General features: G+C 39.6%; 1 protein-coding gene across 3 annotated transcripts; it reads right to left on the minus strand.

The window, feature by feature from the left end:
- Positions 1-426: 426 nt before the first annotated feature.
- On the minus strand, positions 427-15,890 carry cbln4 (cerebellin 4 precursor). Of its 3 annotated transcripts, none has more exons than XM_077611686.1 (4): positions 15,828-15,890; positions 7,188-7,543; positions 4,744-4,860; positions 427-870 (listed from the first exon to the last, which is right to left on the minus strand). In XM_077611686.1, exons 2-4 carry the CDS (start codon positions 7,446-7,448, stop codon positions 673-675), a joined length of 576 nt encoding a protein of 191 aa, XP_077467812.1. In that variant the 5' UTR covers positions 7,449-7,543; positions 15,828-15,890; the 3' UTR covers positions 427-672. The 3 variants fall into 3 exon arrangements, with proteins under 3 accessions (XP_077467812.1, XP_077467794.1, XP_077467802.1); XM_077611668.1 differs by lacking the exon at positions 15,828-15,890 and adding an exon at positions 13,902-14,099; XM_077611676.1 differs by lacking the exon at positions 15,828-15,890 and adding an exon at positions 13,837-13,919.
- Positions 15,891-15,957: the final 67 nt, after the last annotated feature.

Genomic DNA, 15,957 nt, shown 5'->3' on the forward strand with positions numbered 1-15,957 from the left:
AGTTATAATAACAGACGAACTTAGGGTTTCGTTAAGAGGGGAGAGATTTGTTTTAGTCAAATAGGAAGATATCGTTTTATTGGCAACTGACACTAATCTTGATTTATTGGCAAAAAGTATGCACTGGTATAAAGTTGATGATTGTCAGGTGCAGTATCGAACGTACCGTCGCAAAACCAGTGCAAACTTTTTGCCAATAAATCGAGATTAGTGTCAGTTGCCATTAAAACGATATCTTCCTCTTCGACTAAAACAAATCTCTACCCTCTTAACACAACCCTAAATTCGTCTGTTATTATAACTGTCTGGCGACGAAGTGTCCGTCGACGAATTGTCCGTCGACGAAATGTCCATCGACGAAATGTCCGGGCACCCCGAAAATAGCTACATTAAATAAAATAATAATAAAGGATATTGTAAATTTTGGCCACACCACCGTAACCTTTGTCAGCAGAAAGGCAGATATACTTGGACAAAAGTGTTTGATTGATAGAGAATACTTCCTTTTGTGGTCAATGTGAATGACAGAATGGCACTAGCTAAAGAAAGCATTATCAAAAACATATTTTTGGATGCTGTTTGGCAGTCAGCTTTCAATATACATTTATGGCAATGATACATGACGAAAGAGAAGTTACGCAGTTTGCAAACTGTTGTTGTTTTCCTATTTTTTTACAGCGGAAAGACAAGAAAGCCAGAAAATGTGGAGTACTGCCATCCACCGACCAGGTTTCCTTTCTCCAATTTCAAGTAGACTTTGTCCTCCTTCTCCAGATAGAGCAGGACTCCATTCGTGGCGGCCTCGCGGGTTACGTCCTTGTCCCCCGCAAAGGCGGAGATGACGGGCCTCCCATTTAACATCAAATTCACCTATTAAGCCAAACAATGAGAGTCAAAACATCTTCAAATTGTTTTTTAACACACAGAATACAGCTCAAATGTGAGAGACAAAATGTTAATTTGATTTGAAAATGAGGTTCTTCTTCAAAATTGTGATATCATCTCATATCATTGACTCACAGACAAGACGGTCTCTTTTTTTTAATACAGGTCTTATTATACCGTAACTTTGATAATAAGCACTTGACATATTTTTCCCCAACTCCACTCTACTCAACTAGATTCTGTTATTTAATCCAACCTTCAGTGTTTTTAGATTTGTGTCTATATATTTCAGTCTAACGCCTTTATAGTAAATGTGTTTACTTACTCTATGCTAAGTAAGACAGTAAGCCGTCTGGCTATAATTTTCTATTTCTTTTCGTGGCTAAACTCTTCTAAAAGTCACCAATCAATGCAGTAATTAAGCTATTCTTATATATGTAAAAAAAAGAGAACAGGTATTCATCGCAACAATGATTGTATGAGAATGTTAAGCGATGCTAAGCCTGCAATAAAATATTTCTAAATGGAACACCCAAAAACTATGAAAAGACCAAATGATAGTTTCACTGGAAGCGTTCGTTACATTGGTCGAGAGTGCATCTAAGATGTGAATGTTTCAATTCTCTTGACCCGAAATGTTCTCCTTATGTTCTTTTGCATACTACAGCCCAGAATATAACACACTCGTGTAATCAGGAGATGGATAGCATAACAAGTATGTTGCATTTGTAACATACTTCAATTTTATGGAGTGTTCTTAAGAAAATAGAGATTAATGAATGAGTTATTTTCTTCAGACTGTGACGCAATAAATACGTATTTCATCTGAATGCTATAGAAATAGAATGTTAGTTGAATAGGAATATATATATATGTATATGTATGTTTATATATGTGTATATATGTGTGTGTATATATATATATATATATATGTATATGTATGTATATATATATATGTATATGTATGTATATATATATATATATATATATATATATATATATATATATATATATATATATATATTCACTTTCCTAACGGGAATAGAAATTAGGAGAATGAATGCCTGATACATTCCCAAAAGTTAAAAGAAAAAAAAGAAGAAATTATTTGGAAAAAATAGAAGAAATGGGTAAAGTAAAAACTGCATTTGCATTTATTAATTAGCAGCCTACTTCCTGTTTGACAGAGGACAATGCAACCATGCAAATGGAAAGAACCAATTAGAAGTTGGCTTTAACAATAATATATTATTGAGTGTCCAATAATTAAAATAAATCTTTCAGAAAATGTCCTATATTCATACCCATTCCAATATTAAATTGCTCTTTTGGCCAAAAGGGCTGATTTACACTAAAGTTCCAAGAGTTTAATTTTAATTGAAAGTTGACATCAGATATTTTTGACTGTCTCTTACCATGCGACACATTTCCGAATGAATACGTTTCAGCTGTTAGATAGCCAACGTTTACACTCAACATGCAATGATGACAAACTCATTGAGCTTTGTTCGGCAAAGAGCAAATTAGCATACCAGGGAGAGTCAACAAATAACCCTGTTTTTTTGTTTTTAAAGCCTAGCCATCGTGACGTCATCAAACGCCTCACATAGGGCTGAAAAGGGTATTTTGCTATTGTGCTGTTTTGGAAGACATATTCCGATGTAACATTATCAGGACAATATAGAAAGCCTTTATAAATGTGCTTTCCTGAACTTGGAGAAAGCTTTCAAAAATCCTCTCTGTCAGCTTGAGTGATATCCCCAAATTGTTTGGATGGAAATACCGCTTTAAAATGCGAACACGCGAAATGGACTCGTCACCGAAAAGCCTTGCTGTTAGCCTCCTGAAATGCTTCTTTTTCAGCACTGATGAATGGGGCTGACGTTTTTTTGTTGTTGCTCCTATTCTAGGTGCTTGCTAGTCCTCCGAAAATGTCTAAACTTCACAAGCATCCATGCTAGCACATCACCTAAACAAGCAATAATAAATCAAGAATACAAACATTTTCTTTTCTTGATAAAATATCAGTGTTGTGATATTTGTCAAAATACGCCAAGGACAGTATAATGTATTTCTTAGTATGGCAAAAACTCGGCTATTTTAGTGGCAAAAATCACATTCAGTTCCAACCTCGTCATATATTGCTCATCAAATTCCTTTTTCTAGCAGAAGCAGATGCCAAAGAGTCAAAATGAAAGCATTGTGTGGCACAAGGGACATATCAACAAATACAAATACACCAAACTCCCCTTCAACAACTTTGCTAAGAATAAAAGTTCCCAATCCTACAGCCACACTTAATGCGAGCATCCATCGAGATCCGTTGCAATATCACTGGTGAAGGAAGCATTTCATCACCAAGCCACCAATTGTTGCAATAATGTAACAAACACAAATATCCTTACCACGACTTAAAAAAATTCTTCTGAAATTGATATAATGTTATCATCAGAAACGACTCCTGTAAACACTATCAATCACATTTTTGGCTTTGACGTAATAGTGCATCAGGACCAATGTTCCCTCTAATTTTTCGTTGGTCTGAGCAGAAAGTCAACCTCCCTGAGCGCACCGAGTACCAGTGTGAGCGACATCATCGGTACTCGGATGATTCGCCTAAAGACGTTTCGCCGACGGACGTTTGACAGACGGGCAGGTCGCCGAATGAACGTTCGGCGGAACGTCCATTCGGCGACCTGTCCGTCTGTCAAACGTCCGTCGGCGAAACGTCTTTAGGCGAATCATCCGGTCACGACATCATCATTGCTCGCTATGGGCACACCAGTATCACACCTGCCACAAGCAGGTGCATGTCAATGTTCCCTCTAATTTTTCATGTAAAACATGCTGTAAAACACGAAAAACATAAGTGGACAGAGCTACTGCCACTGGCTGCCGCTTAAACGGCGCCATCGTGGGTAAAAAAAAAAAAAAAAAAATATCCGATTTTTTTTTTTACTGCGCGCCATATGATTGCTGCTGCGCAGAGAAGACGAGAGTAGTGCGCAATTGCGCACGCGCGCAGCTTAGAGGGAACACTGATCAGGACCAATGTTCCCTCTAATTTTTTGTTTGTCTGGGCAGAAAGACAACCTCCCTGAGCACACTGAGTACTGGTGTGAGCAACATCATCATTGCTCGCTATGGGCACACACTAGTATCACACCTGCCATAAGCAGGTGCATGTCTACTACACATAAATTATTTAGTAATAATAAAATGTAATGATTAATATCTATGAATGGGCGGCCCGGCGAATGAGTGGTTCGCGAGTCGGCCTCACAGCTAAAAAAATAAAAAAAATAAACAAAATAAAAACGGGATTTTATTTTGTGCGCTCCATATGATTTGCTGTGCGCAGAGAAGACAAGAGTAGTGCGCAATTGCGCACGTGTGCAGCTTAGAGGGAACATTGATCAGGACTTCATAAAAGCAAGTTGTCATGTGACTTGCTGAGTAATTTGGGAGCCCCTTCACATACTTGGATTAAGATACATGCAGAAAACTACTGGCTTTGTTCGTGATCAATAGATTTTATCGTTGTGAGAGACACCCCATAGAAAAAAAACTATACAAAACAACACAAAAAATATTACACTCATTACAGTGAGCTGACTGTTCTTCTTATTTATTTAAATGCGGCTAATATCCCTTTGAGGTTTTCTATTGCTTTTCTTGCTCAGTGAAGGACACTTCTTTTGTGTACTAGGTTTATATTTTAGTCTCAAATTGGCACATTGAGATCTGAAGACCTCACATCTGATTTAGTTTTCTCCATGCCGCAAATGACGCCTATTTGAACTGTCACATTAGCCATTCAGTGTAGCACAATTACATTTTTCTGACAGAAGCATGTACCTGTATGGTCTGGCTCTGGTACACTTTAATGACATGGAAGTTAAAACTGTAGACTCCTTTTCTTGGGGACAAAAACACTGACTCAAATGTGAAGAAGTTTCCAATGTTAACGAGAACCTGCAAGAAAAGATAACAAAAAAATCAATTAAACAATCCATCTTCACTCTATACCAGGGGTGGGGAACCTTTTTGACAGAGAGAGACATAAACAATTCATATTTTCTAATGTTATTTCTTGAGAGCCATTTTCAGAATTGAAAAACTAAAATATATGAAAATGTGTGATTTTTTTTGTCATTCCACCAATTTTAAATTACAAAAACTCTCTGAATGCTTTTGACAACATTGTTATGCTGTTGCCAACCAATCACTTTCAATGAGATTATGCATGCAGAAGAGTAATGAAAAACAAAATTACGATTAAAGTGGTGCTAGAAGTAATGTCATTGCCAGTGTCGACGTGACGCTCCTATTGGTGCGTTTGGGACTCAGCTCTCTCACCAGTGATTTCCATATTTTACCTCACAGGTTAGTGGAAGGCCATATGCACCCATGGAAAGAGCCACATATGGCTCCCGAGCCATAGGTTCCCTAACCCTGCTCTATACTTTGTTTTGCTTTATTTTGAAACGACTCCATTTCCTCAGGGTACTCAGGAGGAACAACTTGGACACTAAGCTTCTGGTAACCTTCTATAGAGCCACTGTGGAGAGCATCCTGGCATACTGCATCACAGTGTGGTACGCTGGAAGCACGGCAGCAGACAAAAAGGCCATGCAGAGAGTGATTAACACTGCACAGAAGATCGTCGGCTGCTCTCTGCCCTCACTGGAAGACATTGCCAGCCCTCGTTACCTCAGCAGAGCCAGGAACATCATCAGGAACCCATACCACCCTGGTCACAACCTGTTCCAGCTGCTGACCCCTGGCAAACGCTATAGGTCTCACAAAGTACGGACAAATAGGCTTAAGGACAGTTTTTTTCCCAAATCCATCAGGACTCTAAACTTGCGGTAACACGACACACAATCCCTTCTGTGTAATAACGGGGTGAGGTAACATGAAAAGACGTTGGGCGGTGATCTGCCTCCTACCGGCTGACTGAAGGTAAGTGAGAGACAGTGAGAGGTAAGTGATCCGCTCGGGGGGTGATGCGATGTATCCATCATGGCAGAATGCCAAATTACAAGTCTGAAATTATCACTTAGTTGGGTCTTTTGCCGGGAAAATGCACCTTATGGAGAAGCACTACCAATTTCGTCATACGCAGCTGGGTATGATGACAATTAAGCTTTTGTCGAGTCAATGATGATGACAAAGCCTATGTCCGATTATTATTATTATTATAATAAAAGAAAGGAAAATTGATTTAGATCACTCTTATAATAAATTCATTGCGATTCATATGGAATTGCATTGATTACGTATCAGGAGCAACACTGTGAAAAATTGATACGCACATTTGTCTCATCTATCTGAAAAGATCCTGTGTATGGATCTGACTGTTATGTATTTTCTTCAGATATCACAACATTTCATTTTACATATTTGGACGTCGCAAGCGGCTTTTTCAATGATGTCACGAGACATTAGTTCAATAAACAGTCATTAAATTAGTGTGTGTGAGCTTTGCTCTATTTTTGGTTTTTGAGGGCAACATTGGAAAATTGGACTTGGATAATAGCGACAGGAAGAATCCTAAACAGGGTCACAATTAAACGAAGCCTGAATATGCATTGCTACTTGACATCCAAAGTCAAAACATTCTTATAAATTGCGGTAATATATATTCGTTTTCCGAAACACTTATCTTCACTAAGGTCGCTAGGGTGCTGGAGCCTATCCCAGGCAAGATTGGGCAATAGGTGGGCGACACTCCGAATTGGTTGCCAGCCAATTGCAGGGCACACTGAGACAAATAACCATTCACGCACACACACGTACCACAGACAATTGAGAGTGCTCAACAAGCCTACCCTGCATGTTTTTGAGGTTTGGCAGGAAACTGGAGTACCCAGAGAAAACACATGCAGGCACAGGGAGAACATGCAATCCCCACACAGCAATGTCGGACCTCACCGGGGATTGAACCCTTGATCTCAGATTGTCGGACAGATATGCTAACCACTGACCTTTATATATAGATAAATATGGGTAAAAAATGGAACTGGAGCGGTTGATGGATGGATGAATGCATGTATGGGTGAGTAGAATGGATGGATGTCCTCCAACCTCCAATATTGATTGTTGCTACTGCCTGTTTGCAGTTTATTTTTGCTCATAATAACATAAAGAAAAGACAAATAAAGAGGGAAAAAACTTTCCGTTGTTTGGTTAAATACCTTGAGGGTCAAAGTGATAGATCGTGATAGACCCCTCCTCCCCCAAACACAATATACATGACACACGCACGAGAACACACACGAAAGAGAGACGTGGGGGACCTGGTCGAAGTAGATGATCCTGGTTTTGTTGCTCATCTCGGAGGGCTCGTGGTTGTTGCTCCGCAGCGCCGAGAAAGCCACCTTGGAGCTGGTGGCGCGCACCGAGATGCCCAGGGGCGAGTTGGACGCTCTCCAGTCGGCGTCCGGGTTGGAGTCGCACACCACCAGACACTTGCCCTCCAGCACGATGGGCTCCGTGTCATTCTGGGCTCTCAGCGCCGAGGCCAGAGCCCACAGCACGCTCCAGCCCAGCAGCCGCATTTCCACGAGCCGTCGTCCCACTAGCGGGTCCCCACCTGCGTCGGCTCCACCAGAGACTCCCTCATCATCGATCAAGTCGAGTCCCAATTCGGATCCTGGATATGGACGCGAGGTCTTAAGAGGTTAAAAGGAGGAATTCGACCGTATCACGCACGTCAAGTGATTCCGTTCCGATCCAAAGACGCACTGGCAGACAACTTGCGCGCAGAGCTGCACTCTCTCTGCATGCGCGCACGCGCACGCGCCCCCGACTCCAAATCTAGGCGTGCGTTGCATATAAACACGCACGCACCCACTCATCTAAGCGCGCACAGATTCTAAATACATTCATTCATTCATTTTCCTTACCGCTTATCCCCACATGGGACGCCGGGGTGCTGGAGCCCAGCTAAGTATGGGCAAAAGGCGATGGACCCCCTGAATTGGTCAGCCAATCGCAGGGCATAAGGAAACAGACAACCAATCATAGCTAGGGGCAATTTAAATGCTTCAACTGGCCTACTCTACATGTTATGGGGATGTGGGAGGAAACCAGAGTACCCCAGAGAAAAGCCACACAAGCCCGAGAACATGCAAACTCCACGCAGTAAGTACCGGCCTGGGATCGAACCCACGATATCAGAACTGTGAGGCCGATGCATGAACCACTTGCTCGCCAGGCTGCTGTAAATACATTTGAAGTAGTAATTATTTCCCTCTAATGAACCCTTTCAGGACAGCAGCAACCACAGTTCAAAAGTTTTCTTATGTTTATATATCTGGTTTTGTTTGTGTGGGAAAATAATTAGAGAACTGTGCATTGCTGCGGTTTTACTGGTAATAAATCATACTTCCCACTTGTATGTCCTTCTAGTGTTTGCATGGGTTTTCTTCACTTTTCTCCTGAGTTAGACAAGGACATGAGCAACCAATGTGGCACGTATGGTACAAAACAAGTTTACTTCTATCTCTAAAATGGTGCGCATGACATAAAATGCCTAAAATGTCACTTTTAAGATATTTACACTGTGCTGTGCAGTAAACAATAAACTCCATAGCCACTGTCATGTGAGCTTCTTCCCCCAACAAAAGCATTTCACTATTGAAATTGTAAAAACTGGGAAGCTCAAAGCAGAACTCCCACAAGCATGCGACACATTGGTTATTCCACTTAACCCACATCAACCTTTCAAAATTTTGGAAATCAGTGTTGGTGACCTCTAGCTGTCCAATTGAATATTAAATAAGCCATCCATGTCCAAATCAGTGGTTAAGTACACCAGAGGAGAAGGTGAACATGCTGTGGCATTCAATGCAGTCATTAATTTAAATGACCAGCATTAACAAATATGTACCACCCAGGTATCGCTGCCCTGATTAGGCTGAACGCCACTCGCTAATTGTAAAGTAATTGGGCTCGTTCCAAATGTGTGATTGTGAAGGAAGTGTTCAAATGCCCACTTCCTGTTTTCATATGTCCATCGTTCGTCCAAAGTAGGCTGAGATATAGTAACATTCTAAAGCACATTGTAGTCACAGTTTTACATTGTGGAACCCAACTTACTTTCAACAAGATGGAGCTCCATCTCATTTTGGTATTAAAGCACATCATTGGTTAGATCAACATTTATCAGGTACACGCAGTGGTGTGCCGTCAAGGCCGTCAAGGACTTCTCTGCTGGCCTAAGAAATATCTGAATCGCAGACTGATGTTAATTATATTTTGTCCATGAATACTTATTGAATAATTCCAAATTGTCTGTTAGCTTCCTTTCATAGCTTTCCCCCCTGGTTGCACTGCTTCCAGATGTGTGTTTTCATATTAAAGCATTTAACCAATCACATTTCAGCCATTATTTGTTGCCAGGGTCAGAAATCTGCCTCAAGGCCTTCACAATCAGTTCTGCAGGCTCTGCTGCATTAAACAAGCGTCAACAAGACTGCTGCTTTAACCAATCAGAATTTGATTTGGTGACACCAAGGCCTTCTCGCAGGCGTAGGGATAGGTCATCGCTTTCGCCAACTATGATTGGCGAGTGATAGAGTGGACTAGCCAGAGCTACCAAACTGTATCTGGAGCGAGCTGCACAAGCAAATATATTGTTGTGTTGATTTAATAGCGGTTTTGTCAACCCGTAATGGCCAAAGGAGGAGAAGAAATGCATTTGTTTGCAGATTTACTTTCAAAGCCATTTTCAAGACGGACTTTTCAAGAAAAAAAAGCTGGACATCATTGAGAAAGGTTGGACAATTCCAAAAAAGCAAGCCTGTCACAAACGGGAACGAACATTTTCAGCACTAAATCGAATAAAAACGTTTGCCAGAAATACGACAGGATAGGCTCGACTTTCAGCATTAGCTTCGATGGCGATAGAAAAGAAGGAGGAACTAAAGGAGGATGGATATTGTGTACAGGTAAAAAGGATTTTCGGTGAGTAAAATATGGCTATATTCCTAAATAATATTTCAATTGTATGAGGTTATTATTGATGATTTTTTTGTGTCGCAAACTGTAGCTGCAGTAGAGGTTTTATAGCCTTAAAATAGTTTTTGAGGGTTGGATTGATTCCGACAGCTGAAGGCGTCGCTAGGAAATGCACGGACCGCCGCTGGGTACACGGATTGGTCGGCATGGTTCAAATCCCCAGACCGTACCCCTCTGGTGACATTTAATGACCAAGGTGTATCAGGTAAAGATACAAAAACAGGAATCATCTTATGGAACGCGTTCTAAAAACTATTACAATTTTAAATCCAGATATTCTTCCAAGTTTTCTTCACCATTGAAGGAGAAAAATTAAATTGCGTTCCTGACAAAATGGCTTATAACTCAGCTAGCTTGATGCACATTGGTGAAAGTAGGTACTTTTTGGACCCTTCATAATTAAAGCAGTTCAGTGAGTAATTCTTCTAGTGCACTGATAAAATTGCTGAAAGTCATGGAAGTAATATTAATATTACATTAAATTAATATTAAAAAGACCAACCCATCACAAACAATTGGTGCGTTATTTATTATGCTGAAGAAAATCCTCTTTTTTTTCCACTGCAGTGCTGTCTAACATATCATGCAGTGAGAGACACATCTTGCCCGAGAGGCAACTTTCTTGGCAACAGCACACGCGTACGACTAAATAAGAAAGACAATCACTTGGATTATTGGTTTCAGGAGGATTTTAAGAGGAAGAGACAAAACATCTGAGACTGAATATTTGCTGCACTTGTCTTGCAGGGACGAAACTGAGCAACCTAATTTTGGCTTCCTATTCCCCAATTGTCTGCTCTCGTAGTGCTTATAGCTCAACACTGAAGGCCTTTCGTGACTAAGTCTTATCGTTGTTTGAAGAAGCAGTTTGAAAAAGCCTGACATTGGGAGCCTTCATTTTAAATACATGTGATTTCATATTCAGCGATGACCAAAAAAAGAACTTTAAAGTAAAAATAAAACAGTACTACTGCCTTTTTTTGCCCTGCTCTCACAGCTACAAATTATGGCAAACTTAAATGATTAAACGAATGATAAACTTACACTACAAGACTTTTTCATGACCAAAAGATCTGATTTGTGCTTTTCCACTGCAACCTGGGGAACGTTGGAGTGCAGTTGTGTGTTCAATCAAATCAATCTGTACTAGTCACTAATTATTCTTTCTGAATAAGACCACTTAGTTTAGCATTCCGCTTTCATATTGCTGCGTCGTGATGTTGAATGAGATCAGTTTATTAACTTCTGGCCCACAAGGGACAAACTTTCTTTTATTGTCATACTGTATGTGACTAATACTTGGGTGAGACTTATATAGGTTATGTTTTTTTTTCTCTCTGAGCACCAATAGCCTGTTTCGTAAGATTCCCGTTTGTACGTTCTCCCCATGCGTGCGTGGGTTTTTTCCGGGTACCCCGGTTTTCTTCTACATTGCAAAATCATGCATGGTAGGCTGTTTGAAGACTGTGAATTGTATCTAGCTATACGTGAATGGTATTTCCTTTCATTGTGGTCTGCGATTGGCTAGCAACCAAATCAGTGTGTCCCCTGCCCACTCTCCAAAGTTGGTTGGGATAGGCTCCGGCACCCTGGGAGCCTGGTGAGGATAAGCAGAACAGAAATTGACTCTAACACGGAGATTTATTTTTAAAATTTAGAATATAACAATAAAAATAACTTCAAAGAATGTATTTTAATGTTTTTTTGTATATATATAAGTCCAATTAGGGTTCAAATCAGACTTTAGTCATTAAAATTTGCGAACAGCAAACATCGTGAACATTTTCTATCAAGGAAAAATAGTAATAGGTAATAGAAAATCAAACACTTAACCATGCTTTACACAGGGAACGCACCATTAAATCGTCGCTGATTGTAGTTTTGGATGGACAGTATTAAAGAGCAATGTTGTTTGATTTCATAATGAGACACAATACAAGGAAAAGCTTCTTTTTTTAAATCCAATTTACTTCAGGTCATAAAGGTCCAAGCAAATCTTAAAGTTGCCATGGGTGTGAAATTGTCAAGTTCTTTTTTTGTTTTTTTTTTCAATGTAGTCAGGCATTCATTTCAAAGAGTCTATCTCAGTCTATGTCAACTTAATAGCAGCACACCTCAGAAGGGAACGGATGGCCTTGGCTTCATTAAAGCGGGTCGAGAACATTTTAGGAATGAGCCCAACACACAAGCCCTTGAAGCTTCCAGTGGGGACACTTGCTCACGACAGTGGTTCAAATTAAATTTAGAACAGTTACACCTATATGTCCAACTGCTACACGAGCACAAAGCAATTTACACTTTTAGGAGAAACAGACTATTCTTCAATAACCCTTATGGATTTCAATAAATCAGCAAGACGACCACTGAAAAAAAGTCAAGTGTTATGGTCACGAAATTATGAGGCAATGTTACATCAAGCCGCAAAAGGCTAAACTAAACAGTGCCATATTATGGCATTCTGAGATCCTTGTTAATAAATGTATTATATAAATTTTTTTAAAATTATTTATGCTCCGTGATCACCTATGCCACAGGTGTCAAAGTGGTGGCCCGGGGGCCAAATCTGGCCCGCCGCATCATATTGTGTGGCCCGGGAAAGTAAATCATGAGTGCCGACTTTCTGTTTTAGGATCAAATTAAAATGAAGATTATAGATGTATATTATATTTCCTGATTTCCCCCCTTTTAAATCAATAATTGCAAATTTTTCATCCATGTTTTTCTTTGTGTTTTTAGTTCAAAAATCATTTTGTAAAATCTAAATATATATAAAAATATTTTCTATTTTCCACTTTAATATGGAACATAATGATTAAAAGAGATTTTCCCGTACTAAGAAAAAAAGCTCAAATAAACATTTTTTTTAGATCTATAAAAACAGAATATTCAGGACTCTTGATCCAGTTCTTTTAATCAATTTATTAAAAAAATATCTAAATATTATATCTAAAATGGTCCGGCGCACATGAAATCGAGTTGACATTAATGCGGCCCGCGAACCAACCCGAGTCTGACACCCTTCGGCCTTGACCTATGCTATTGGGAATTCTAAAGTAGGGCTATCATATGACATTAATCTATGTTGTTATGCTATCTTACGTTATACGATCGAGTGACTACTGAGTACAACTGCCCATTACATTTGTGGGTTTGAGGGTACAAAGTGATCACACATGTCAAAATGTAAGCACCAGGGATCCAAAAGAACTTGAGGGGCTTCAGCAGGAAGACCAAGAGTGGAAATGAAAAGAACTCTGACTGTGTATGTGTCAATGAGCGCCATTTTATTCGAGCCTCGCCAAAGTTCAAATCATCCAACATTAGAGTCTTACTTTAGCAAAAGATGAGAGGAGGAATCCCTCGCCATTTCCCTTCACGGCATTCTCACTGTGTTAAATGCGACTGACCAGAAGCTACTCTAGCAAAGAAACAAATGAAGAAGCCGTTTGCGCGTTGCCATCTTCTAGCTAATCAACAGCGAGGCAAACACAATTATTTGACTTCCTTATTTGTGGTGAAATTAATTCCCCGACACATCAAACATGCTTAAAATGCAAGTAATAAGGCTGAAAAAATTCCGTTATTTTCCCTCCTCCATTCTAACACCACCTCATTTGACCCAATGAGATGAATAATCAGGCCTGTGTTGTTGGGCGGGTTGATTATTTGATATGTAATTGTGTCAAGTGCTAATATCCCTCTGGAAAAAACACACAATGTCTCTGTTTAACAAGCACAAGGCTCAAGTGAAAGTAGGACTTTTTAACTTTTGCCAATGAGCTGATGGAGGAGAAGAAATGAATGATGAGGGAATTCTTGACATGAACAACCAGGCACCAACACGCAACCACTAGAGAACTTGTGTTTTCTCATTTTCTGCATACACAAATACTTCCAAATAGCTTGCAAAAAGTAACAACTTACTTTCAAAGAGGAGCAGATGAACTAAAAGACTTTATCAAATGCGGAACGTAGTAGTGAACCTTTACCTTAAGGCAGGGGTGGGCACACCGGTCCTCGAGGACCACTGTAGGTGCAGGTTTTTGTTGCAACCAATCTAGTAAATACACTTTAACCAATGAGATTTCTGCAGAAAACAGGAAGAACCTGACTGCAATTCGTTGATTGCACTTGTAAGACACCAGATTGGTGAAAAGGTGTTCTCTTTATGGGTTGGAATGAAAACCTGCACCCACCACCACCTTTGTGGACTAGTTTACCCACCCCTGACTTATATTATCCATTAATTTTGGACTATTTATCTATATATATATATATTCTTAGGAACAAAGTTACAAATCTGTGATAGGGGCTGGGTATTTCAATCAGGCAATGAAACACTGCTCAAAATCTACAAAGGATAACGTTACATTCGATAACATCATCACATATCGTATTTTCACGAATATAAGGCGCACTTAAAAGTCTTAAATTTTCTCCAAAATAGACAGGTCGCCTTATAATCCAGTGTGCTTTATATATGGAAAAAAATAAAATGTGTCATTCATTGAGGGTGCGCCTTATAATGTGGTGCGCCTTATAGTCGTGAAAATACGGTACGTTAACATTCTGGAATGGTCATTGACCTGAATGATATTGAAAATCTGTAACGATTTAAATTGGCTTGTCCATGCTCAGAAACCTTTAAAGCTGATTTGGCTTGATGGGAAGAAGGTCCAAAATGCCCTCAACCAGACTCCAGACCATCATTGGAAGTTATAGAAATCGTAGTGTACCATCTCACACACAAAACGTCAAATGCCAAAACGTGCTACAAGTGCATGCAAAAAAAGGTTTTCGTCTCCGTTCAATTTGATTTAATGCCACCATTTGCTTTCATTGTGAGACGGTTGAAATGAAATAACAGTGTGTGAAGAAAAAAAATGGAGCTGTTGCCGTCTGACTTCAATAACTTCACAGCCTGAAGTTGCTAAAGCCAATGAACAATAATGCCTTGTAAGAAAGCCACACTGACTAATGATGAAATATTGATATTCACTAAAGCAAAACACAAAAAAATAGAATATTTGCTTATTTTGTATCCACCTCTCTTGTTTCATTTATAGAAAATGGTAAGTTTCCAGAATGATGTTAAATTGCGTTATTTGGATTATTTTCATCATTTCCTTAACAAAGAACACATTTGATTGGATGAAGATCATTTTTCGTTGCTTTACATCAAATCAAGAAGCTTCCCATCAATATGAAGCACCTCCTACCTGAGTGCACTGACTTGAAAAAGGTCAAATCTTCATTTTCAAGGGTATCTAAACGCACCCATCAATCACACTGCTACTAAATGACCATATTTTTATTTGCATGTTCTCTAAACCGCATGCGTTTCCTCCCGTTTGATTTCTAAGCTAATCAGTATGCAATTTAAGGGCATGTTTACACGCCGATCCGCCCTGACAGATAGATATAGAAAGACAGCTAGATTTAAAATCACATCAATCCTATTAAATACAACAGTCACACTGGTGAAAAACAGATTAAGGGTTTTTGTGGGTGTTTGGGGGGGTTAAGCTGAAAACGTTGGACAGCGCCAATGGAACTGAAATTCAAGGCAAACTACTCAATAGATGGCAATAGAATGAATGCAGTTTTGTTTTTATTGTCAATTTGCATTTGTCCCATCCTTCTCAGCTACTTCCTGCCAATGGCATTTATTTTTCTCCTAGTTTACCGATGTGCTTGGATGTCCTGTGAAGCAAAGTGTTTTCCTGCGTTGCATTTTAATTCCCATCCAATGCGATTGCATTGACATTTCCGCTAAGCATCACAAACAAATAAAAATGTTCTGAATCATCATCACTCATATCAGATGGAAGATTTGGTTACATCTCTGGCATGGAAATGCAGACTGAAAATGAAAAATCCATGAATATAATTTTTGACAATTGTAATGATACAACCTGAAATAAAAATAAGTATTCATGTGCAGGGGTAAAGTGGGATACACATTGGCAGGAAGTGCCATCCAAAGCGGTCCTCAGAGGCTCCTGGAGGTGCAAATTTTTGTTCCAACCTATCCGGTGCAGACAG

This window comes from Stigmatopora argus, chromosome 1, assembly GCF_051989625.1.
Source record: "Stigmatopora argus isolate UIUO_Sarg chromosome 1, RoL_Sarg_1.0, whole genome shotgun sequence".
Classification (NCBI taxonomy): Eukaryota; Metazoa; Chordata; class Actinopteri; order Syngnathiformes; family Syngnathidae; genus Stigmatopora; species Stigmatopora argus.

Coding starts and splice junctions, on each gene's coding strand:
- cbln4 (XM_077611686.1), bottom strand. CDS start 7,448: ATGCGGCTGCTGGGCTGGAGCGTGCTGTGGGCTCTGGCCTCGGCGCTG. Junction 4,861..7,187: donor GGATCATCTACTTCGACCAG/GTCCCCCACGTC, acceptor CTTTTCTTGCAG/GTTCTCGTTAACATTGGAAA. Junction 871..4,743: donor ACCAGAGCCAGACCATACAG/GTACATGCTTCT, acceptor TTGGCTTAATAG/GTGAATTTGATGTTAAATGG.